This window comes from Ascaphus truei, chromosome 10 (assembly GCF_040206685.1).
Source record: "Ascaphus truei isolate aAscTru1 chromosome 10, aAscTru1.hap1, whole genome shotgun sequence".
NCBI classification, from domain to species: domain Eukaryota; kingdom Metazoa; phylum Chordata; class Amphibia; order Anura; family Ascaphidae; genus Ascaphus; species Ascaphus truei.
The window spans coordinates 55,476,890-55,502,149 of record NC_134492.1 but is presented as its reverse complement, the minus strand read 5'-3'; the positions used below and the strand labels follow the sequence as shown (position 1 = coordinate 55,502,149).

The following is a 25,260-nucleotide window of genomic DNA, read 5'->3' as shown; positions in this document are numbered from 1 at the left end:
ACATACAGGACAGTTTTGTGTAGGGACCGACATTCAGGACAGCTTTGTGTAGGGACCGACATACAGGACAGCTTTGTGTAGGGACCGACATACAGGAGAGCTTTGTGTAGGGACTGACATACAGGACAGCTTTGTGTAGGGACTGACATACAGGACAGCTTTGTGTAGGAACCGACATACAGGACAGCTTTGTGTAGGGACTGACATACAGGACAGCTTTGTGTAGGGACCGACATACAGGACAGCTTTGTGTAGGGACCGACTTATTGTCGATGTGTGAACACGGCCTCCCATCCCAGACACAGAACTTTGCAGATCTCTCAAGGTCATTGTTGGCTTCAGAGTGACCCCCAAAACCAGTCTCCTCCTCGCCCGGCTGCTCAGTTTGGGAGGGTGACCCGGTCTGGGTGGTATGATGCATCTCCCACTTCTTAATGATGTTGTACCCTTCTCCTACTCTGTGCCTCTCTACCACTTTATCCCTGACTTGTTCCGAGAGCTCCTTGGTCTCATGGTGGCTGCTTTGGATCCCTATGCGAGTTGCTGCTGGAAAGTCTTTGTATACTGGAGGTAAATGATCTACAAGTGAAACCACTTTGATTATACACAGGCAGAAACCATATCACTCGTGGTGACCCTTCAAACAATTCAGTGGCACCTGAGCTGATTTAGGGGATGAATAATTATGCAATCTGTTTTTCTCTGGAACTCTTACTTTATTGTCTATCTGCATTTTCTAACCATCACCCTGGGGTCGTTTCTTTGTAGATTCTCCATGTAAAGTCTCATTTGAAAACGTTGCAGTGTACTCTCCGGTGCCAACAACATGTGACATTTGCAGGGGGTGAATACACCTGCAAACCACTGTGTGTATATACACACCCCCCCCCCCTCGCCCTCACTATAGTAGCAGTGTGAGGGGGGCGGGTGTGTCCGTGTCACACGCAGGGTCGGCCGCATTGGTCAGCCCCTCCCTTTGTCACGATCATGTTTTGCAGAACGCTGCACATTGCGACACGGGATCACGCCGGTACGAGGCAGCTGAGCAGCGCTCGCTAACCCACAGATGTTGGGGAAGTTGCCCTGTATGGCCCAGTACTTGTTTTGTTAAAGGTTTCACAACATTACACAGCATTTTTTTTTTCCCTGCTCACGACTTTTTTTTTTGTTGTATATACTGTGTTTTTTAGTCCTGCAGAATGAGCCCCAAACCTGAATAAATATGACTGTGCGTGTCCTCTCGGTGACATCAGTAAACCTCCAGGAACCTGGCCTGAGAAGAGGAAGATAACACATTTTATTTTTCTTCTGATAAGACTCTTTGTAGGCTGCACGGAGAATGGCTCTATGCTGCCTGGTGGACAGAGTGAGAATAAACACAAAAGCTTGGCATGGGGCAATTTTGACAAAAAAAAAAATCCTAAACCTCTATGAAAACAAAATTAATAAAAAGTTTGGTCCTTCTGCGCAGTGCCAGTTCTACCGGTCTTGCAGAGTCACCTTATAACAGCAGGTCCTCCTCAGGCCAAAGTGACCTGTTTATTAGGTTACATGTAGGGGATATCAGGCCATTATACAGTGTTCTTTAACAAATGTTTAAGCTTTGAGTTTCCATAGTAACCATTTTTAGGGCGGGTTTTACAGCCTTTATCTAATCTCTTTTTCAGAAGTCGTCGTAGAGCAGGTGTGGCCATTTCAGTCCTCAAGGGCGTCCAACAGGTCAGGTTTTCAAGATATCCCTGCTTCAGCACAGGTGGCTGAAAGTTGGCCACACCTGTCCTAGAGTTCATGTATAATTCTCACCGCTCTTTCCGTGAAGGGATTAATCATTAATAATGATCATTATTACCACATGAGACAGCGGGCGATGTATAAGGACCAGCGTAATGATCATTATTACCACATGAGACAGCGGGCGATGTATAAGGACCAGCGTAATGATCATTATTACCACATGAGAAACAGCGGGCAATGTATAAGGACCAGCATGATGATCATTATTACCACATGAGACAGCGGGTGATGTATAAGGACCAGCGTAATGATCATTATTACCACATGAGATAGCGGGCGATGTATAAGGACCAGCGTGAGGATCATTATTACCACATGAGACAGCGGGCGATGTATAAGGACCAGCGTGATGATCATTATTACCACATGAGAAACAGCGGGCGATGTATAAGGACCAGCGTAATGATCATTATTACCACATGAGACAGCGGGGATGTATAAGGACCAGCGTGATGATCATTATTACCACATGAGACAGCGGGCGACGTATAAGGACCAGCGTGATGATCATTATTCCCACATGAGACAGCGGGCGATGTATAAGGACCAGCGTAATGATCATTATTACCGCAGGCGATGTATAAGGACCAGCGTAATGATCATTATTACCACATGAGAAACAGCGGGCGATGTATAAGGACCAGCGTAATGATCATTATTACCACATGAGACAGCGGACGATGTATAAGGACCAGCGTGATGATCATTATTACCACATGAGACAGCGGGCGATGTATAAGGACCAGCGTGATGATCATTATTACCACATGAGAAACAGCGGGCAATGTATAAGGACCAGCGTGATGATCATTATTACCACATGAGAGACAGCGGGCGATGTATAAGGACCAGCGTGATGATCATTATTACCACATGAGACAGCGGGCGATGTATAAGGACCAGCGTGATGATCATTATTACCACATGAGAGACAGCGGGCGATGTATAAGGACCAGCGTAATGATCATTATTACCACATGAGAGACAGCGGGCAATGTATAAGGACCAGCGTGATGATCATTATTACCACATGAGAGACAGCGGGCGATGTATAAGGACCAGCGTGATGATCATTATTACCACATGAGACAGCGGGCGATGTATAAGGACCAGCGTGATGATCATTATTACCACATGAAGATAGCGGGCGATGTATAAGGACCAGTGTGATGATCATTATTACCACATGAGACAGCGGGGTGATGTATAAGGACCAGCGTAATGATCATTATTACCACATGAGAGACAGCGGGGGCGATGTATAAGGACCAGCGTGATGATCATTATTACCACATGAGAGACAGCGGGCGATGTATAAGGACCAGCGTAATGATCATTATTACCACATGAAGACAGCGGGCGATGTATAAGGACCAGCGTGATGATCATTATTACCACATGAGACAGCGGGGGATGTATAAGGACCAGCGTGATGATCATTATTACCACATGAAGACAGCGGGCGATGTATAAGGACCAGCGTGATGATCATTATTACCACATGAGACAGCGGGGTGATGTATAAGGACCAGCGTAATGATCATTATTACCACATGAGAGACAGCGGGGGCGATGTATAAGGACCAGCGTGATGATCATTATTACCACATGAGAAACGCGGGCGATGTATAAGGACCAGTGTGATGATCATTATTACCACATGAGACAGCGGGCGATGTATAAGGACCAGCATGATGATCATTATTACCACATGAGAGACAGCGGGGCGATGTATAAGGACCAGCGTGATGATCATTATTACCACATGAGAAACAGCGGGCGAGGTATAAGGCTCAGCGTGATGATCATTATTACCACATGAGACAGCGGGCGATGTATAAGGACCAGCGTGATAATCATTACCACATGAGACAGCGGGCGATGTATAAGGACCAGCGTGAGGATCATTATTACCACATGAGATAGCGGGCGATGTATAAGGACCAGCGTAATGATCATTACCACGAGAGACAGCGGGGGCGATGTATAAGGACCAGCGTGATGATCATTATTACCACATGAGACAGCGGGCGATGTATAAGGACCAGCGTGATGATCATTATTACCACATGAGAAACAGCAGGGCGATGTATAAGGACCAGCGTGATGATCATTATTACCACATGAGACAGCGGGCGATGTATAAGGACAAGCGTGATGATCATTATTACCACATGAGACAGCGGGCGATGTATAAGGACCAGCGTGATGATCATTATTACCACATGAGAAACAGCAGGGCGATGTATAAGGACCAGCGTGATGATCATTATTACCACATGAGACAGCGGGCGATGTATAAGGACAAGCGTGATGATCATTATTACCACATGAGACAGCGGGCGATGTATAAGGACAAGCGTGATGATCATTATTACCACATGAGACAGCGGGCGATGTATAAGGACCAGCGTAATGATCATTATTACCACATGAGACAGCGGGCGATGTATAAGGACCAGCGTGATGATCATTATTACCACATGAGACAGCGGGCGATGTATAAGGATCAGCGTGATGATCATTATTACCACATGAGAAACAGCGGGCGATGTATAAGGACCAGCGTGATGATCATTATCACCACCTTTGAAAAAGCCTCCGCGAAACGTGCGTCAGGTGGGAGGCGGGACTAACAAGGCCAAACGTCATGACGTCACGACGTAGCTTCGACCGGGTGGTGAGTGGTGAGCGTCTCTGAACGCCGAGTTTAGCAGACAGGCTGGCAACATGCTACATAGTGTGATCATTTGAATCACACTACCTGCTAATCTGTAGCCATAGCCAATATACTGCAGGATCTTTTTGATACTATTGATGTATATCTGAACCATGACGATGGGACAGCAAGTATAGCAAGCGGTATTGTGCCACTAATTCATGATCAGCTATGAAGCTGACCAACTAAGACTGCTATAATGTAATATGGTCTTTCAGCTATAAGAAATATTAGTAGCTGACTGCAGCGTTTACACTCGCAGATACTCTCACCCCACCCCGCACTTCTTTACTATCATTATCATTGTGTGCTCGTGTATTATTTCACTATTGCTCACCTTGTGCAGTTCATTTAGCTTGGTGTAGGAGGCTATAAATTGATACGGGCTCTGACCCGTGCCTCAGGGCCAACCGAATCACATTTTGTGGGCCGTTCTTCACTGCTGCACTATAGATTAGATTTAAGCTATTATTATGAGGCTTTAAATATATACAAATAAGTCTATTTTTCTCGTGGTGAGAAGCAGATGTATTTCTCAAATTGATAACACTTACAGGTTACACGTAGCACTACAATATTATGACTGTTAGCCTTGGATACCTGTCTGATTGAATACAGGTTTTTTAATTAGTGCTGGAACGGGGGTTCCATGTATTATACCCATGTGAGCCTTGATTTCATTGAGTGAATACCTACCTACGGGCTGCTCATTAGGTCCCCTTCCAGTTTATGTTTGTATATATGTTTGTGTTTGTTGTTCTAATGTATGCACATGATCAAAATTAGATGTTCATGCTATTTCCCCCCCCCCTCTTTTAATGTATATAATAAAATAATAAGTATTAACTTCAATAAACATATCTATTGAGACACTGAGTGCAAGTTAAAGGGTGTTTCCTTTCCCTCATTTTCTATGGGCGATGTATAAGGACCAGCGTAATGATCATTATTACCACATGAGACAGCGGGCGATGTATAAGGACCAGCGTGATGATCATTATTACCACATGAGAGACAGCGGGCGATGTATAAGGACCAGCGTAATGATCATTATTACCACATGAGACAGCGGGCGATGTATAAGGACCAGCGTGATGATCATTATTACCACATGAGACAGCGGGCGATGTATAAGGACCAGCGTAATGATCATTATTACCACATGAGAAACAGCAGGGCGATGTATAAGGACCAGCGTGATGATCATTATTACCACATGAGACAGCGGGCGATGTATAAGGACCAGCGTGATGATCATTATTACCACATGAGACAGCGGGCGATGTATAAGGACCAGCGTAATGATCATTATTACCACATGAGACAGCGGGGGCGATGTATAAGGACCAGCGTAATGATCATTATTACCACATGAGACAGCGGGTGATGTATAAGGACCAGCGTGATGATCATTATTACCACATGAGAAACAGCAGGGCGATGTATAAGGACCAGCGTGATGATCATTATTACCACATGAGACAGCAGTGGCGATGTTTAAGGACCAGCGTAATGATCATTATTACCACATGAGACAGCGGGCGATGTATAAGGACCAGCGTGATGATCATTATTACCACATGAGAGACAGCGGGCGATGTATAAGGACCAGCGTAATGATCATTATTACCACATGAGACAGCGGGCGATGTATAAGGACCAGCGTAATGATCATTATTACCACATGAGACAGCGGGCGATGTATAAGGACCAGCGTGATGATCATTATTACCACCTGAGAAACAGCGGGCGATGTATAAGGACCAGCGTGATGATCATTATTACCACATGAGACAGCGGGCGATGTATAAGGACCAGCGTGATGATCATTATTACCACATGAGACAGCGGGCGATGTATAAGGACCAGCGTAATGATCATTATTACCACATGAGACAGCGGGGGCAATGTATAAGGACCAACGTAATGATCATTATTACCACATGAGACAGCGGGCGATGTATAAGGACCAGCATGATGGTCATTATTACCACATGAGACAGCGGGCGATGTATAAGGACCAGCGTGATGATCATTATTACCACCTGAGAAACAGCGGGCGATGTATAAGGACCAGCATGATGGTCATTATTACCACATGAGACAGCGGGCGATGTATAAGGACCAGCGTGATGATCATTATTACCACATGAGACAGCGGGCGATGTATAAGGATCAGCGTAATGATCATTATTACCACATGAGACAGCGGGGCGATGTATAAGGACCAGCGTAATGATCATTATTACCACATGAGACAGCGGGGCGATGTATAAGGACCAGCGTGATGATCATTATTACCACATGAGACAGCAGTGGCGATGTATAAGGACCAGCGTAATGATCATTATTACCACATGAGACAGCGGGCGATGTATAAGGACCAGCGTGATGATCATTATTACCACATGAGACAGCGGGCGATGTATAAGGACCAGCGTAATGATCATTATTACCACATGAGACAGCGGGGGCGATGTATAAGGACCAGCGTAATGATCATTATTACCACATGAGAAACAGCAGGGCGATGTATAAGGACCAGCGTGATGATCATTATTACCACATGAGACAGCAGTGGCGATGTATAAGGACCAGCGTAATGATCATTATTACCACATGAGACAGCGGGCGATGTATAAGGACCAGCGTGATGATCATTATTACCACCTGAGAAACAGCGGGCGATGTATAAGGACCAGCGTGATGATCATTATTACCACATGAGACAGCGGGCGATGTATAAGGACCAGCGTGATGATCATTATTACCACATGAGACAGCGGGCGATGTATAAGGACCAGCGTAATGATCATTATTACCACATGAGACAGCGGGGGCAATGTATAAGGACCAGCGTGATGATCATTATTACCACATGAGACAGCGGGCGATGTATAAGGACCAGCGTGATGATCATTATTACCACATGAGAAACAGCGGGCGATGTATAAGGACCAGCATGATGGTCATTATTACCACATGAGACAGCGGGCGATGTATAAGGACCAGCGTGATGATCATTATTACCACATGAGACAGCGGGCGATGTATAAGGACCAGCGTAATGATCATTATTACCACATGAGACAGCGGGCGATGTATAAGGACCAGCGTGATGATCATTATTACCACATGAGACAGCAGTGGCGATGTATAAGGACCAGCGTAATGATCATTATTACCACATGAGACAGCGGGCGATGTATAAGGACCAGCGTGATGATCATTATTACCACCTGAGAAACAGCGGGCGATGTATAAGGACCAGCGTGATGATCATTATTACCACATGAGACAGCGGGCGATGTATAAGGACCAGCGTGATGATCATTATTACCACATGAGACAGCGGGGCGATGTATAAGGACCAGCGTAATGATCATTATTACCACATGAGACAGCGGGGCGATGTATAAGGACCAGCGTGATGATCATTATTACCACATGAGACAGCGGGGCGATGTATAAGGACCAGCGTGATGATCATTATTACCACATGAGACAGCGGGCGATGTATAAGGACCAGCGTGATGATCATTATTACCACATGAGACAGCGGGCGATGTATAAGGACCAGCATAATGATCATTATTACCACATGAGACAGCGGGGATGTATAAGGACCAGCGTGATGATCATTATTACCACATGAGACAGCGGGCGATGTATAAGGACCAGCGTGATGATCATTATTACCACATGAGACAGCGGGGGCAATGTATAAGGACCAGCGTGATGATCATTATTACCACCTGAGAAACAGCGGGCGATGTATAAGGACCAGCATGATGGTCATTATTACCACATGAGACAGCGGGCGATGTATAAGGACCAGCGTGATGATCATTATTACCACATGAGACAACGGGCGATGTATAAGGACCAGCGTAATGATCATTATTACCACATGAGACACCGGGGCGATGTATAAGGACCAGCGTAATGATCATTATTACCACATGAGACAGCGGGGCGATGTATAAGGACCAGCGTAATGATCATTATTACCACATGAGACAGCGGGCGATGTATAAGGACCAGCGTGATGATCATTATTACCACCTGAGAAACAGCGGGCGATGTATAAGGACCAGCGTGATGATCATTATTACCACATGAGACAGCGGGCGATGTATAAGGACCAGCGTGATGATCATTATTACCACATGAGACAGCGGGGCGATGTATAAGGACCAGCGTAATGATCATTATTACCACATGAGACAGCGGGGCAATGTATAAGGACCAGCGTAATGATCATTATTACCACATGAGACAGCGGGGCGATGTATAAGGACCAGCGTGATGATCATTATTACCACATGAGACAGCGGGCGATGTATAAGGACCAGCGTGATGATCATTATTACCACATGAGACAGCGGGCGATGTATAAGGACCAGCGTGATGATCATTATTACCACATGAGACAGCGGGCGATGTATAAGGACCAGCGTGATGATCATTATTACCACATGAGGCAGCGGGCGATGTATAAGGACCAGCGTGATGATCAATATTACCACATGAGACAGCGGGGCGATGTATAAGGACCAGCGTGATGATCATTATTACCACATGAGGCAGCGGGCGATGTATAAGGACCAGCGTAATGATCATTATTACCACATGAGAGACAGCGGGCGATGTATAAGGACCAGCGTGATGATCAATATTACCACATGAGACAGCGGGGGCGATGTATAAGGACCAGCGTGATGATCATTATTACCATGAGACAGCAGGCGATGTATAAGGACCAGCGTGATGATCATTATTACCATGAGACAGCGGGGCGATGTATAAGGACCAGCGTGATGATCATTATTACCACATGAGGCAGCGGGCGATGTATAAGGACCAGCGTAATGATCATTATTACCACATGAGAGACAGCGGGCGATGTATAAGGACCAGCGTGATGATCAGTATTACCACATGAGACAGCGGGGGCGATGTATAAGGACCAGCGTGATGATCATTATTACCACATGAGACAGCAGGCGATGTATAAGGACCAGCGTGATGATCATTATTACCATGAGATAGCGGGCGATGTATAAGGACCAGCGTGATGATTATCCTTGGGAAGCGGTGTACAGGGATTTTCGGTGTTTACCGATTTCTTGTGCCCGGTAATTCAATGACCGTAATTCCACCAGGACATGATCTTCCTTTGTATCACATGAAAATGTGTAGAAGTGTTTTTCTTCTCCCTCCTCCTCTGCATGGGACGTCGGCCCCGCATCGCTCCGTGTGTTATTTTTGCTCCGTGTGTTATTTTTGCTCCGTGTGTGATTTTTGCTCCGTGTGTGATTTTTGCTCCGTGTGTGATTTTTGCTCCGTGTGTGATTTTTGCTCCGTGTGTGATTTTTGCTCCGTGTGTTATTTTTGCTCCGTGTGTTATTTTTGCTCCGTGTGTTATTTTTGCTCCGTGTGTTATTTTTGCTCCGTGTGTTATTTTTGCTCCGTGTGTTATTTTTGCTCCGTGTGTTATTTTTGCTCCGTGTGTTATTTTTGCTCCGTGTGTTATTTTTGCTCCGTGTGTTATTTTTGCTCCGTGTGTTATTTTTGCTCCGTGTGTTATTTTTGCTCCGTGTGTTATTTTTGCTCCGTGTGTTCTAGTGGATGAGGTTAAAAAAAAAAAAAAAAAAGACCCACCCATCATGTTCAGCCTATGTGACAGATACTACAGTTGTATTTACCGTATATTAATGCAGAGGAAGGCTCTGTTATCTTGCCCATTGCGCTGCATCGTTGCTCTGCATGTAGCAGCATTGTCCTGCATGCTGCATCATTGCCCGGCACGTGACGTATCAACGGGCGAATGGATAATTGAAGAAAATACCAATCTAATTGCCCTGGGTTTTTTTTATTTCCCGTTACAACCTCCCTTATATCCCAATCCTTTCCTTGGGGTTCCATTTTCCAGCTCCGAAGACCGCAGACAGACCCCCTCTTTAAAATTACAAACCTCCCTCATCAAGCGGAGATATGGGCTATTTTTTATTTTAAACCCCACCCGAAGAAAAACATGAGGACAATCTTAATTGTGACCCAAACATTGGCACGGAGCCGGCTCAAGTCACTGGCTCTCGAGTTAGAAAGAAAGGTGTTTCCTGTTTATGAAAGGAGAGGAAGGTTTTATTGTCTGGTAATATGTTCATACTCATGCTCAAGTACACCAAAGTACATGTGAAACTGATCGTGTGTTTCTGTGGATGGTGCATGGGGGGGGGGGGGGGGTATCAGATACAGGGGCTAGTCCCTCCAAGGGGCAAAGTGTAGTAATGGCAGTGATAGGGTTAATTGATCACATCTGGGCGATTGTTTTTTTTTTTTTTACCCAAATTTGATAGCTAATGTATGAGCAGAGTGCTGCAGAATAGATATTAAATAGAAAGGGTTAATAGGGGGTGTGGGGGGTCTTGGTAGAAGAAAACAAAAATGGGCATTTTCTTGATGCTTTTTCTCACGCATCACTAGCGGTATCTGCAGTGTCGCACACATAATATGGCTGCAGAAGTCCCTGCCCCAAGAAGCTGACAATCTATTTTTCACCCACTTCAAAGGCCGTACCACTGAGCTATTTATTCATGCTGTGGTTTTCTTTCTTTTTTTAAGGGCTGCTTCCCCCCGTTGTGCAACACTCCGTTCTGGAGAGCCGACGCCCGCAGCTCTTGGGTAACACACTGAAATCGCTGTCCTCTTCAGAAAAAGCTCACACTTCTCTCTGATTTCCCGTGAACCATTAAGCAATAAATCTCTGCCCCGGCTCACCTTCACACGCTTCCGGAAACCACGGCAGACACAACCGCATCATTACTTTTATTGCACTCTCACACAGGATCATATGCGCTGGGCGGTAAATCATTTTAATAATAAACAGTAGAAGTAAAAGTGGAACATCTATAAAGGTGGATGTGTGCACGGCTGGGGATCCCACTTCCCACACCAATGTGGTTGTTGTTAAGTGTCCCTGCAGAGTCTGCATCAAACCCATAACTCTCGTTCAAATTATCCCCGACACGTTGATTTGGGAATATTTTTAACGGTAGGATTTGTCATATTACATTTTTAAAAAGACGTTCTTCTTGATGAGGTTCACTTGATGGGACCATCCCTGCCCAAAATGTTTTACACACGTCATGTTAACGATTGTATACAAGTATTTAACCTACATTTGTTTCCCACAATTTTTCATGATCTGCTGACATACACCGGTTTAGCTGTAAGGATTGGCCGCTGTGTCAGCGAGTCTATGACTGCTTTCTCCTCTCCCAGTCCTCTGCTTGTCTCCGCTGTTTTTATTGTACTGTATGTCTTTATTTATATAGCGCCAAAAGTGTACTCAGCGCTTCCCAAAGAATACAGTACAGGGAATTTTTAAAATACAATAAGTGCAGCAAAAATCAGACAATGGGAAAGGAAATCCCTGCCCCGAAGAGCTTACAATTTAAGAGGTTTGAGAGGAAATTTACAGAGACAGCAGGTGAGGGAATAAGTGCTGTAGATGGGTGTTAAATGAAAAGGTTAACACCATTTACAGGGGAAGAGATGGCAGGGAGGCGTAGGTGAGATCAGGTGTGTATGTCTGGCTTCAGGCTTAGGCTTCTGTTGTATGTCTGGCTTCTCCCACTGAGGGCAGTGACATAAGACTGGAATGAAAACTTCATCTAGTTTTAACCGGCATGTTATTCAATCCCCAGGCAGCAGGGATTTTCCCAGAGACTTTCTCCCAGTTGGATGGGTTAGGAGGGGGCTTCGGAAATGTGTGTGGGGGAGTGGGTCAATGCTCAGAAGGAAAACGGAAAGCTTTTAATAGAGTAGGGTGTCATCGCTCAACTATCATTCTGTATATTGTCCACCTGATTTGCAGAGGTGTTTGCTCATATATAGTGAGGGGTTTCCCTTCATAGGAAATGCCTTGTCGTCCTACTGATTCAAAGTATATTATCATGAATTCCTCTGTGCGATATGTGGCAAAGCAAAGAGATTACGTGTGAATATTAAGATATAGGCAGGGGCGGGGAGAAGAGCAGGTGTTGCAGGATTGCTGAGAGCAAGACTTTGGAGAGCCGTGCGACGCCTGCATGTAACTCGCGTGCGATGCGCATCACCCGTGACATCACGGGCGGAGCCTGAGTGCGGTGCGTGCTGGGTCCCACAGCCTGGTAGAGTGACGCACAAAATTGTCGGCTGCGTGTGTGTCTCTGGAGGAGTGGGGGAGAGTATGGAAGTCATATACACACTTCCCAAAATACATAAGTCTACCACCCCCCCCCCCCCCACCGGGCAGACTGATCATATCAGCCAGAGGATCTCTCTGCCATCCTATATCCCAGTATGGATTTCTTTCTGCAACCCATTGTGGCAAAGATGGCATCTTACGTTAAAAATACCCAATTTTATCAACAGATTAACAACTATCTCCATCAATACAGCGGACAAACTCCTTGTGACCCTGGACGTGTCGAGCCTATACACTAATATCCCACATGCGGGTGGTATAGAGGCCTTTCGACAACATTTTTGCAACTTTCCAGAACATGAGGGTCCCCCACCAGAGGTCATACTCCTCTTGATAGAGGTCAATTTGCATAAGAACTTTTTAAGGGTCGAGAGAGGGTTCTATCTTCAAATAATGGGGACAGCCATGGGCTCAAACATGGCGCCCTCCTATGCCAACCTCTTTATGGACAGTTACGAGCAGACGCATCTCCTAAATGATGCGCCATTTGCACAATGTATTCTGCACTACACACACTATATCGACGATGTGTTCCTCATATTGGGGGGACAAGAAGATGAAGTTTTGGAATTCATTGCTTATCTCAATCATATTCCCTTTACAATACAGTTTACGGCCAAATACAGTCTGACCAGGGTAACTTTTCTGGACATGGTGGTATACAAGGATAATGGAAAACTTGCCACTGGGATTTTCCAAAAAGCAACAGACAAGAATACTCTGTTGCATGCCACAAGTCATCATCCCATGTCATTAAAACACGGACTCCCGTATTCGCAGATGTTACGGGTATAAAGGATTACAAGTGATCAAATGGAGGTGGAAAATTTGTTGCACCTAATGGCCAAACGTTTCTATGACGGGGGATACCATAAAATGGAAGTTGATGATGCCCTGAACAAAGCGAGGGCAGTGGACAGAACACCTTGCTTACACCCCATATGAGCAATACTGTGGATAAACGCATCAATATCATCAGTACATACAGGGCGGCTTCCAGCTTTATTAAACGCAGTGTACACAAGCACTGGGACATTCTATCTAATGTTGCAAAAATCGGGCATCTCTGCAAAACTCCGCCGCAGCTTTGTTATCGCAGAGGACGCAATCTGGGGGAAACCCTTACACAAGCCGACCCGGTGACAAAATATTCACCAACCGCTACCTGGCTAACAAGAAAACCCGGGGCCTTTAAATGCCATGGCTGCATTAAAGCTGCAGTTCAGGCAATATCCTGCATGTGTGTTTTTTTTAATAAATTAGTTCTGTAGTAAGAAATTGAGATTGCCCACATAAAACTATTGAAGTAAAAAAATTAATTGTTCCTATCGCAACGATTTACATTCCCCATATTTAAAGATGTCGCCAAACTTTGCTGATCAATAGACGGAGAACGAATTGACCGACAGCCATGCAGTTCTTTAGGTAATTAGAGATTGCCCACATGAAACTATTGAAGTAAAAAAATTAATTAAAAAAAAAAGACTGAACTGCAGCTTTAACTGCCCGTTCATGCAAACTGGCCAGTCGTTCGCCCACCCCCATAATGGTAACCAAATTAAAATCAAGAACTACCTCAACTGTGAAACACGTTTGGTAGTATACGTTATCAAGTGCCCCTGCGGTCTATATTATATAGGCAAAACGAGCAGGATGCTGAAGGAAAGAATGGCTGTCCGCAGATCCACCATTAGGAAAGCACTTCAGGACAACAGTACAGATGAGGATCTCAACTTCCTACCTGTGGCGAGGCATTTTAGAAAACATAGACACAGTCTGGCTGCCAGGAGATAAATGCCGATCCTTCGGGCAAACACCCCGTCAAGGGGCGGCGATAGAAATAAACTACTATTACAGCTCGAGGTCAAGATGATTTTTGAACGAAAAACTATGGGTCCGTATGGCCTCAATGAAGACTTTAAGTTAGGATGCTTCCTATAAATAGACTCTCCTACTTTATGATCATTGTCCCTTCCCACATATATAGAGAATACTCCAACTGTGGAGATTAGGATGATCAATTATGGATTTTACGGGACATCTCTGAGACTCTAAAGCAGGTCTGCACAACATGCGGCCCACCTGGCCTCTGTGCGCCCCGCCTGGCCTCTCTGTGCGGCCCGCCTGGCCTCTCTGCGCGGCCCGCCTGGCCTCTCTGCGCGGCCCGCGCCTGGCCTCTCTGCGCGGCCCGCCTGGCCTCTCTGCGCGGCCCGCGCCTGGCCTCTCTGCGCGGCCCGCGCCTGGCCTCTCTGCGCGGCCCGCGCCTGGCCTCTCTGCGCGGCCCGCGCCTGGCCTCTCTGCGCGGCCCGCGCCTGGCCTCTCTGCGCGGCCCGCGCCTGGCCTCTCTGCGCGGCCCGCGCCTGGCCTCTCTGCGCGGCCCGCGCCTGGCCTCTCTGCGCGGCCCGCGCCTGGCCTCTCTGCGCGGCCCGCGCCTGGCCTCTCTGCGCGGCCCGCGCCTGGCCTCTCTGCGCGGCCCGCGCCTGGCCTCTCTGCGCGGCCCGCCTGGCCTCTCTGCGCGGCCCGCGTCTGGCCTCTCTGCGCGGCCCGCGCCTGGCCTCTCTGCGCAGCCCGCGCCTGGCCTCTCTGCGCGGCCCGCGCCTGGCCTCTCTGCGCGGCCCGCGCCTGGCCTCTCTGTGCAGCGATTCATCCTCCCCCCCACTCCTCCCTCCCCCCTCTCCGCCCCCGGGTTTTGCGGTGCGCGGGGCCGCATGAGGAGGATGCGGCAGCCGTGAGTTTTTTTGTTTTTTTTTCCAATAGCAGGATGCCGGGGGGCGGGTTGGAGGTCAGAGCGTGTGTGTGTGTGTGTGTGTGTGTGTGTGTGTGTGTGTGTGTGTGTGTGTGTGTGTGTGTGAAAAACGGGCTGGTGGGGGGGGGTGCTGCTGACGTGAGGGGGGGGCTGCTGACGTGAGGGGGGGGGCTGCTGACGTGAGGGGGGGGCTGCTGACATGGGAGGGGGGTGGGCTGCTGACATGTGAGGAGGGGGGGCTGCTGACATGTGAGGGGGGGTGGGCTGCTGACATATGAGGGGGGGTGGGCTGCTGACATGAGGGGGGTTGGGCTGCTGGCATGTGAGGAGGGGGGGGGCTGCTAACATGTGAGGCGGGGTGGGCTGCTGACATGTGAGGGGGGGTGGGCTGCTGACATGTGAGGGGGGGGGGGTGGGCTGCAGACATGTGAGGGGGGTGGGCTGCTGACATGTGAGGGGGGGGTGGGCTGCTGACATGTGAGGGGGGTGGGCTGCTGACATGTGAGGGGGGGTGGGCTGCTGACATGTGAGGGGGGGTGGGATGCTGACATGTGAGGGGGGGCTGCTGACATGTGAGGTGCAGGGGGGGAGAGAGTGATGTGAGTTGCAGGGGGGGAGAGTGTCATATTGAGAGGAGGGGGAGAGTGTCATATTGAGGGGAGCGGGAGAGTATCATATTGAGGGGAGGGGGAGAGAGTGTCATATTGAGGGGAGGGGGAGAGAGTGTCATATTGAGGGGAGGGAGAGAGTGTGTCATTGAGGGGAGGGGGAGAGTGTGTCATTGAGGGGAGGGGGAGAGAGTGTCATATTGAGGGGAGGGGGAGAGAGTGTCATATTGAGGGGAGGGGGAGAGAGTGTCATATTGAGGGGAGGGGGAGAGAGTGTCATATTGAGGGGAGGGAGAGAGAGTGTCATATTGAGGGGAGGGAGAGAGAGTGTGTCATATTGAGGGGAGGGGGAGAGTGTGTCATATTGAGGGGAGGGGGAGAGTGTCATATTGAGGGGAGGGAGAGAGTGTGTCATATTGAGGGGATTGGAAGAGTGTCATATTGAGGGGAGGGGGATGAGGATGGTGATGAGAGGTGCTGTAGGAGAGATGAGGATGATGATGATGATGATGATGATTTAACCCGTGCGGCCAAAATTTTTTTTGCTTGGAGCAGTTCGGCCCTGCTCACTTTACGAGTTGGGCAGGCCTGCTCTAAAGACAACTGTTGAACTTTTACATTTTAGCGTTACCTTGTCCCATTCCTTCCCGTAGCTACAACACTGTCTACCCATCCCTTCACGTTCCCCATCACTTACACTTGTCCCACGTAGTTTCCTCCTCGATTCACAGTACTGCAGTATTCAGAGTTGTCAAATGGGCCGCGATACAGTGCCACGCATGCGCAGAGTTCTATCAATATTAGACTGGTCTCCACAGCAACCAGAGATGCGTAGAAAGACGGTAGCAGAGGATCAGCTGACAGACACTCCAAAATGGATTCCGGAGTATACGGGACTTTTCTCTCAATCAAGCCTTCAGCTCAACAACTAATTGATAACAGCTGTACTGGTTCGCGGGCTTTGTGACTTTTTAATTGTGTGATTGTTTCATTGGCTTGTTTGTCTTCTATTACCTATTCTACTTCAGTAGCCTATGAGTAATAGAACCTGGATGACGGTAATTAATACAGTATAAGCCCAATATAGAAGAGACATCATTGAAATGCAGAGAGGATACAATATGCAGCTGACGTGTCGGGTAAAGAAATCGCCGGCAAACCTCCGGTGCAGACCTGAATAGAAAAATGCAGTCCTTGTAACGGGTTACATACTGTACCAAACACATACCCAGTACGCTCATATAAACCCCCCCCCCCCAATTTAAAAAAATATATATGTATATGTATTGCACAGTGTATTTTTGGTGGATGTAGCTCTGGGCTCCCTTTGTGTTTTGTTTTTTGTAGTATACATACTGTCCCAGCCTTATACAGGGCGAAAAGTTCTTCCAATTCTAGGTTTCTGCTGCTGCCTCCAAAGGAAATCTCTGCTCCCAAACACGTACACATGGATATCTGTAGTGGGAGGACAAGCGGAGGTCACACGCACACGTCACACACAGACTGGAGAGGGAGTTTCTGAGATACAGATAGACTGTCTAACTGCACACGCGTGTGAGAGAGACTGTTATTCCTAATGAGCCTATTGGTAGTCAGTGGGATTGGGTAGCACAAAATGGCGGCTGCGTGTGTGTCTCTGGAGGGGTGGAGGAGAGAAAACCGCCTTCCCGAGGCCCCAACAGAATGTTTCTCCTTTTGTGTCCCCCTTCCCAGTTGTATAATTTCGGGGAGACGGTCTCCATCGTCTTCTGGACGGATACATGGAAGCCAGAGAGTTTCTATGACAAGATCAGGAGGAACCGGCTGAACGGGATGCACACGCTCTGCTTACTGGGTGAGGATCGGGGGGTCGTGGGGGTGTACCGCGGTGTTATGTACGCAATACCGCGGCGTTATATGTACACAGAACCGCGGCATTACAGGTATGCAGTACCGTGGCGTTATAGGTACGCTGTGCCGCGGCATAATATGTACGCAGTATCGCGGCGTTAGAGGTACGCAGTACCGCGGCGTAATATGTACGCAGTATCGCGGTGTTATAGGTACACAGTACCGCGGCTTTTATTTCAATTTTTTCATAGCTGACGCTCCCTTCAAGAGATATAAATGTTTCAAATATTAAGTGTTTGGGAATTTAAAATGGCGGCCTCCCCAGAGCAGCATATGTCCTAACATTATAGGAGTTGCACTCGCGTTGGATTAGGGATCAGTGCGTTAATATGAAGCATTTATCTGAGATCTTAGCACTGTATATTTGTATATGTAGACTTCTAACTGCGATAGTGCTGTTCGGGTCGCACGAACTTGCATGTAGATTTAGCGGCAGACTGTCTCCTCTGATAACGGATTTGTCTTGTGTTTGTGCCGCAGATATCAAAGTTAAGGAGCAATCCATCGAGAATCTGATGAAGTGAGTGTTATATATACACACACACCCCTAACTATTACACACACACACCCCTAACTATTACACACACACCTACCTATTACACACACGTAAAAATGCGGGCACACGCAAACACCATTAAGCAGACATGCAAAAACGCCAGCATGCAGGCACACGCAAAAATGTCAGCTCGCAGATGCGCAAAAACGCCAGCACGCAGGCAAACGCAAAAACGCTGGCCCCACACGCGCAGAAACACCAGCTCGCAGATGCACCCCCCCTACGTTCTGAGGTGTCAGTGACTGTGCGCGTTTGTATTTCAGGGGGAGGAAGGTGTACGAGCCGCCTCGTTATATGACTGTGAGTCAGGCCGCAAAGCAACTTGTGGAGATCGTTCAAAACCGGAGGGCTTTGGGCGAAGAGCTGGGTAATTATCCACTAACACGCGAGGCGCCATGATCACTGCGGCCTAGGGATCGCAGCACCCTCGCAGCCGGGTAATTATCCACTAACACGAGGCGCCACAATCACTGCGGCCTAGGGATCGCAGCACCCCCGCAGCCGGGTAATTATCCACTAACGCCACGATCACTGCGGCCTAGGGATCGCAGCGCCCCTCCTCTCCTTCGGATCTGGGCAATTATCCATTAACACGTGAGCCGCCACAATCACTGCACCCCCCGCAGTTAGTGAATCCCCTGTATAAGCTCCACGTCTCAGTAATATTTGGTACTCCTGCCTTTCCCAGTTTAGTAAGTATTTGTAGATCTTAAATAATTATTCTATGTTACATTCTGCGTGGTGCTGCATCGCTCTGAACGGTGCAGAGTCCTTTCTGTATGCCGTTGCGTCGCTCTGCGCTGTGCTGCGTCGCTTTGCACTGTGCTGCTTCCTTTCTGCGCTGTGCTGCGTCGCTCGGCTCTTTGTCTTGTGGGGTTGCGTCCTTTTTGCGCTGTGCTGCGTCCTTTTTGCGCTGTGCTGCGTCCTTTTTGCGCTGTGCTGCGTCCTTGTTGCGCTGTGCTGCGTCCTTGTTGCGCTGTGCTGCGTCATTTTGTGCTGTGCTGCGTCGCTCTGCTCTGTGCTGTCGCTCTGCACGGGGCTGCATCGCTGTGCTGCGTCCTTTCTGCGCAGGGCTGCGTTGCTCTGCGCGGGGCTGCTTCCTTTCTGCGCGGGGCAGTGCGCTGTGCTGCGTCCTTTCTGCGCACTGCTGTGTCGCTTCTCGAAGCGGGGGAGGAGGGAAGGTGCAGGCGCTTCTTGTTTCTGGGTTACCTGGGAGAAGGACCTCGCCCCAGCCACGGTCCGCAGCACATCCTGTGTGAGTACCACATCCTACAGCCACGTGGCCACACCCCGAGACACAGGGGACCCAGAAGGCACCCCGTCCCCAGACACTATAACGGCTGCAAGGGGACCCGCTGTAAACACTCACACTGATTCTCTGACACTCGCTGATCATACAGGATGTTTAGTAGGCGTTGGAGGCACCTATATAACAACATGTTCCACCAGATACATAAGGAAAACTAAGCACCTATCACACCCACATCTGTGTCCGAAAATGTCATGTACTCTACAAAGCGTGCAAACCGTTCAAACCGAGCCCAACGTCATTACTTATTGAAGTTCAGCGTTCATTTAGAAACTATTCAGCGCTTAGATTACAGAAATAGATTCCTACAAGAACATTCAGTTACAATGAATGCAGAACAGTTTCTTTAATAACAGGCTAAACATGCGCAGAAACCCTGCACCGTGCGTCACCGCATGTCGTATGTTCTTCCCAGAGAGGGCACGGGCGTCCGAAAGATAAGAATTCGCGAGTCTCATCCCACAACACACCCCGCTGCCTGGGACAAGAGCCCCCCCTCAATGGTGCCGGGCCCACTGCGAGGGGCGGCCGCCGTGCTGCGAGGGGCGGCCGCCGTGCTGCGAGGGGCGGCCGCCGTGCTGCGAGGGGCGGCCGCCGTGCTGCGAGGGGCCGCCGCCGTGCTGCGAGGGGCCGCCGCCGTGCTGCGAGGGGCCGCCGTGCTGCGAGGGGCCGCCGTGCCGCGAGGGGCCGCCGTGCTGCGAGGGTCGGCCGCCGTGCTGCGAGGGGTGGCCGCCGTGCTGCGAGGAGGGGCCGCCGTGCTGCGCGGCCAGTGTTTCAGGCAGACATGAAAATTGTTAGCAGAACTAGCAGCGGAGCGCTAGGCCACACCCCCTGGCCGGTCAGCCAATGAGGGCGAACCTGCCGGGTGACGTCATGGCCGCTCCCCCCTGTCTTTTCCCCTGCAGCTCACTGCAGACCGGGAGGCGCGCACCGCCAGCCTGGGAGGCGCGCGTGCAGCGCAGACAGCGGGGCCGCAGCCTTTGAAGGTGCATTTAAAAGTGTCCTGTTTATTCTAATGTCAGGAAAGCCATATTGTAATCTCATCTCTGGCAAAAGAGATGTTAACTGGAGATCGCCTCAGTCCCAAACAGCACAGGCCTGGTTTGACAGGCCCTAAAAACCAATCTTGTATTTTTAAGGCAATTTGTAACCAACGTTAACCCCTTGTGTGCCCGATTGATTAATATACCCAATATGTTCTGCCATATTCATTGCATCTCCCTTCATAAAATGAGCGAAGGGGAATGCTTACACGCCATTCTCCGCGCTCACATGAATACCGCCTTAACCTTGGCGTGATAAACTGTCCATATCGTCCCAGTCAGAGGGTCTACGTCCCTACTTGCTGTCTCTTCCTCTCACTGTCTCTTAAGCTCTCTCTTAGGGCCTACCTTCCTTTCTTACTGTCTCTTACGCTCTCTGCCTGGCAGTACCTCTTTCTCCGTACTGCCTCTCCCTCTCTCTTTCTTACTGTCTCTCACGCTCTCTGCCTGGCAGTACCTCTTTCTCCGTACTGCCTCTCCCTCTCTCTCTCTTACTGTCTCTCACGCTCTCTGCCTGGCAGTACCTCTTTCTCCGTACTGCCTCTCCCTCTCTCTTTCTTACTGTCTCTCACGCTCTCTGCCAGGCAGTACCTCTTTCTCCGTACTGCCTCTCCCTCTCTCTTTCTTGCGCTGTCCTGGTTTGCGGGGCGTACAATTGAATTTCTCGTGCCCAGGGCGCACCGGAAGGAAAGTTGACTTGCTGAAGGTCACCAGGCGCTTCAATGTCGAGGACATTATCCGGCTCCTCCCTGACACTACCCGCCGGGCCTTTTAACATAGAATCCGCCCCCCGGATTACAGTGATACATGATAACATTTTAATTAATACATTTCTAATTTCTAAAGAAGGCAAAAAAAGGCCAAAGTGCCGCTTTACTTTGTCAGGACGGCCATGTCATTGGGAGGCGCTTTGTTCGATATCTGTAAGCTAAGACGGGTTGCCCCTTTTCTCTCCTGTATTGGCAGCTCTCACAGAGAACACCATCTGCGTGGGACTGGCGCGGGTCGGGGCCTCGGACCAGCAGATCGCGTCGGGCACCCTGCAGCAGCTGTGCTCGGTAGACATGGGGGGTCCCCTGCACTCCCTGGTGATCAGCGGCTGCATGCACCCCCTGGAACTGGACATGCTGAGGCTATTTGCCGTGGATCCATCCAGCTTCGAGCAGATAAATATGGAGGACAGTTCCACGTATTTGTCGTAGTTGCGTTTCGCTGTGTCCTAAAGTGTCAAATTCACCTATTACATCGCCATGTAATTGTAAACCTGTCACCAGGGGGCCTGCACTCCATTGCATAAATATATATATATATATATATATCTCACACCCGGCCACCCTGCCCGCTATCTCCTGCCCGCTCATGTTCTATATATCGGCGGAAATATCTTCGCGAGGACTTTCCAGGAAAGTTGTTGAAATTCTTCACCCCGACATTTCACCCAAACTGTGTCTCCTGTCACCGGGCGGTGTTTATATCGCGGCACCTCCCTGCGGGATCTAAATAAACTGTAAGATTTGAGGTAACAAGTACTTAGTCCCCATTACATTTTACAAATTGTGAGCAGTCTCTAATTTGTATCACTTGTTGCATTGTGCGTGTGTGTGTGTGTGTGTGTGTGTGTATACACATCTGTGCACAGTCAGAGTGGCGGTTCATCTCTTCCTTCACACCTTGGTATCATCACGTTGCAGTTTGCCATACGGGTAATTTGAATTAATTTCATTCCCGGATCAGTATTGTCGGGAACTTTCGGCGCAGAAATAGGCGGGTCAAACTGAGCGGCAATTCCGAGGAGCGGCTGGATTTCCAGAGTGACTGCGGGGCTGGTAACTTGCAGACTCTCTATCTTTCCACACCAAACGGCGCTAACGCAGGACTCGGGTGGATATAATTCACACTGACATTCACCTACAAGTGTTATTGCCTTTAGCCCGGCCCCATCTACTACATCAGCTACTCGGGCTATATGTCCATCCATTGCGGATACGTCACTAAACCGGGGTCTTGAATTTACTTCTATCAATATTCACACAATATTTTTGTCATTTACTCATTGGTGGACATTGATTGTCTTATTTTTAATAAATTGACGTTTTAATCAAGTACTAGGAGTGTGCGCTCTTCCCTTCATTGTATGTATGTATGTATGTCACGTACGGCACCCAGCTAGCACGCGACCTGCATACGGGACAAGGGTTAATACTCGCGCCCGCAAGCGCACACACTCTTCACCTCCGCAAAGGTCCCTCATATGAGTTGTATTTCTCCTCAATCCGTCCCAATATACCATTGCCACGAACAGCACACACGTGAGCACGTGACTTTAGATATGCAACCAGGGTTAATACACACGGCTACTCTAGCCACCCCCCCTTTCTCTTCCGCAAGGAACCAGCGAGTTAGTATTATCCCCTACTCAATTGCAAATATATCTATCCACTGCCACCACCTGGGGGTATGCAAATATGATAGGATGTGAAATTAATATTTACTAGGGCCCCAGGTCCCTGTTTATTATAAAACAACCTATGCACTTTTACACACCTAAATCAGTTGGAGACAAATGTGTCTGAACACTTTAATACTCTCCTCAGAGTGCAATAGTTCATTCAGAGCCCAAAGCATCACTTATTAAATGTTTTAATATATATATAAAAATACAGTGCTTAGATAACAGAAAAGGTTATTACAAAAAACATACAGTTAAAATAAAAATGATAAACATAAAAGAAAACCTATACATTACCAAATGCCATAGATTTTCCCCAGAGAGGTCACTGGTAAGAGACGGTGAAATATCCTGTATCTGGTCTCAAATACTCCTCCGTTGACATCTGATTAGCATAATACACCAAGTGAGTGTCCCCACAGTACGAAGGGTGCTTGACACCAATACCCCGATGTCCTTTTACCCAATGTCAAGGCTCACCCAAAAGTGTGTATGGTAGCGCTAACCGTGAACCGTTGGTGCACTTTAGTTGAGGTACCTGCCAGGTACTTCAATACCTGGAGTGGCCGATTAACAACAGGAATCCTGAAGATCCAGCGACGTCAGCGAAGCCTTCGCCTCTGCGAGGGGTGGGTTCCTGCAGGATGGTCCCACCAATAAAATAGTCTTTAATGATGTATGCCTGGATCGGGTCCCAGACTGCAGGATATGCTTCAAAACGTGGCGTCTTCACTGGCACTACAAACTATATACAGCTAATGGGGAAATGTCCTAGCTAGGGGTTTCCCTGAAGCAGCCACACTCTAAGTGATTGGGAACTATATTGGACCTAAGGGGGTTAATATGACACCCAGATCCTACCTTCCCTGTCTCAGTCCTGGCTCCAACTAAACGAACGGTCAGCTTGCACTTCAAGCGCTCCCAAAGTTCCAATCTCCCCTCAGGAGATTCCAGCAGCCCTATTGGCTATACTGTGCCACATGACTTCAGCTCCTGGGGCATTCTGGGGAGTGTAGTTCCCCTGCGGAGCAACATAGTATGGAGGAAGGGGGGGGGGGCGGCAGAGGGAGACATGGCTACATAATCTTGTGCAACACTTTTTTGATTGTCATGGAGGGTCTCCAAAGGACCTTAAATTCAAGGGCTTAGAGATAGTGGATAGAGATCCTAGGAAGGGGGACAGGGAACACTATTGATCTATTCATTACATAATAAATATCATCCGGGCCTTAAAGAACATATGGAATTATATCCGTTTTTTAAATAATGCAAAATAATAATCTTTAGAAAAAGAAGATCCTTAAACACTTCTGATTGTAGAATAAATAACTAATAACCGAAAATGAATTTAATACATTTTTTTAAAAATTTAAAAATGTTTTTGTTTAAAATACGTTCAATACAAGATGTGCCTGTTTCATGGGAAGTGTGAATTCTCACGCTATATATAAGAGCTGCCTTTTTTTCTTTTCATTTAAAAAAAAATTGTTAATGTGTTCTAAAACTAATATAGATAATTTAATATAAGGTGCATTTATTCATATCATTTTAATATGGAAATAAGATTGTTGGAAAGATAATTACACCCAAGTATGTTATAAATGTTGGTATTTAATATTTTTAATAGATATTAATAGATAATTTATAGTATTTTTATATTTTTTATTATATATGTATATTTTTATTTTTACAATGTGATTGTGTATTTTATTTTTGATAAAGCGCCCCTGGCGGGAAACGCGTTGGAGGTTTCCCTTTTTAACTTCGATATGTCACAATAAATGTTTGTTCTTTTTTCACTGGCCTCTAGTTCTCCCTTTTTTGCTATGCTCCTAGTTCTCTCCCCATACTGATTGTGTATTGGTGAAATAGTGTTAACCATTTGTAGACTA

At 47.8% G+C, this 25,260-nt stretch overlaps 1 protein-coding gene across 4 annotated transcripts in view; it reads left to right on the top strand.

The window, feature by feature from the left end:
• Window positions 1–22,226, top strand: part of DPH5 (diphthamide biosynthesis 5) — a 45,457-nt gene extending 23,231 nt beyond the window's left edge. Inside the window, exons 4-9 of one of the 4 annotated variants that reach the window (XM_075616977.1) lie at window positions 11,141–11,200; window positions 17,835–17,955; window positions 18,492–18,531; window positions 18,831–18,934; window positions 20,782–20,862; window positions 21,886–22,226. In XM_075616977.1, coding sequence (XP_075473092.1) covers window positions 11,141–11,200; window positions 17,835–17,955; window positions 18,492–18,531; window positions 18,831–18,934; window positions 20,782–20,862; window positions 21,886–22,121 — 642 coding nt within the window. In that variant the 3' untranslated portion in view covers window positions 22,122–22,226. The remainder of the gene's footprint in view (window positions 1–11,140; window positions 11,201–17,834; window positions 17,956–18,491; window positions 18,532–18,830; window positions 18,935–20,781; window positions 20,863–21,885) is intronic. The other 3 variants (XM_075616979.1, XM_075616978.1, XM_075616980.1) reach the window with 3 other exon arrangements.
• Window positions 22,227–25,260: the final 3,034 nt, after the last annotated feature.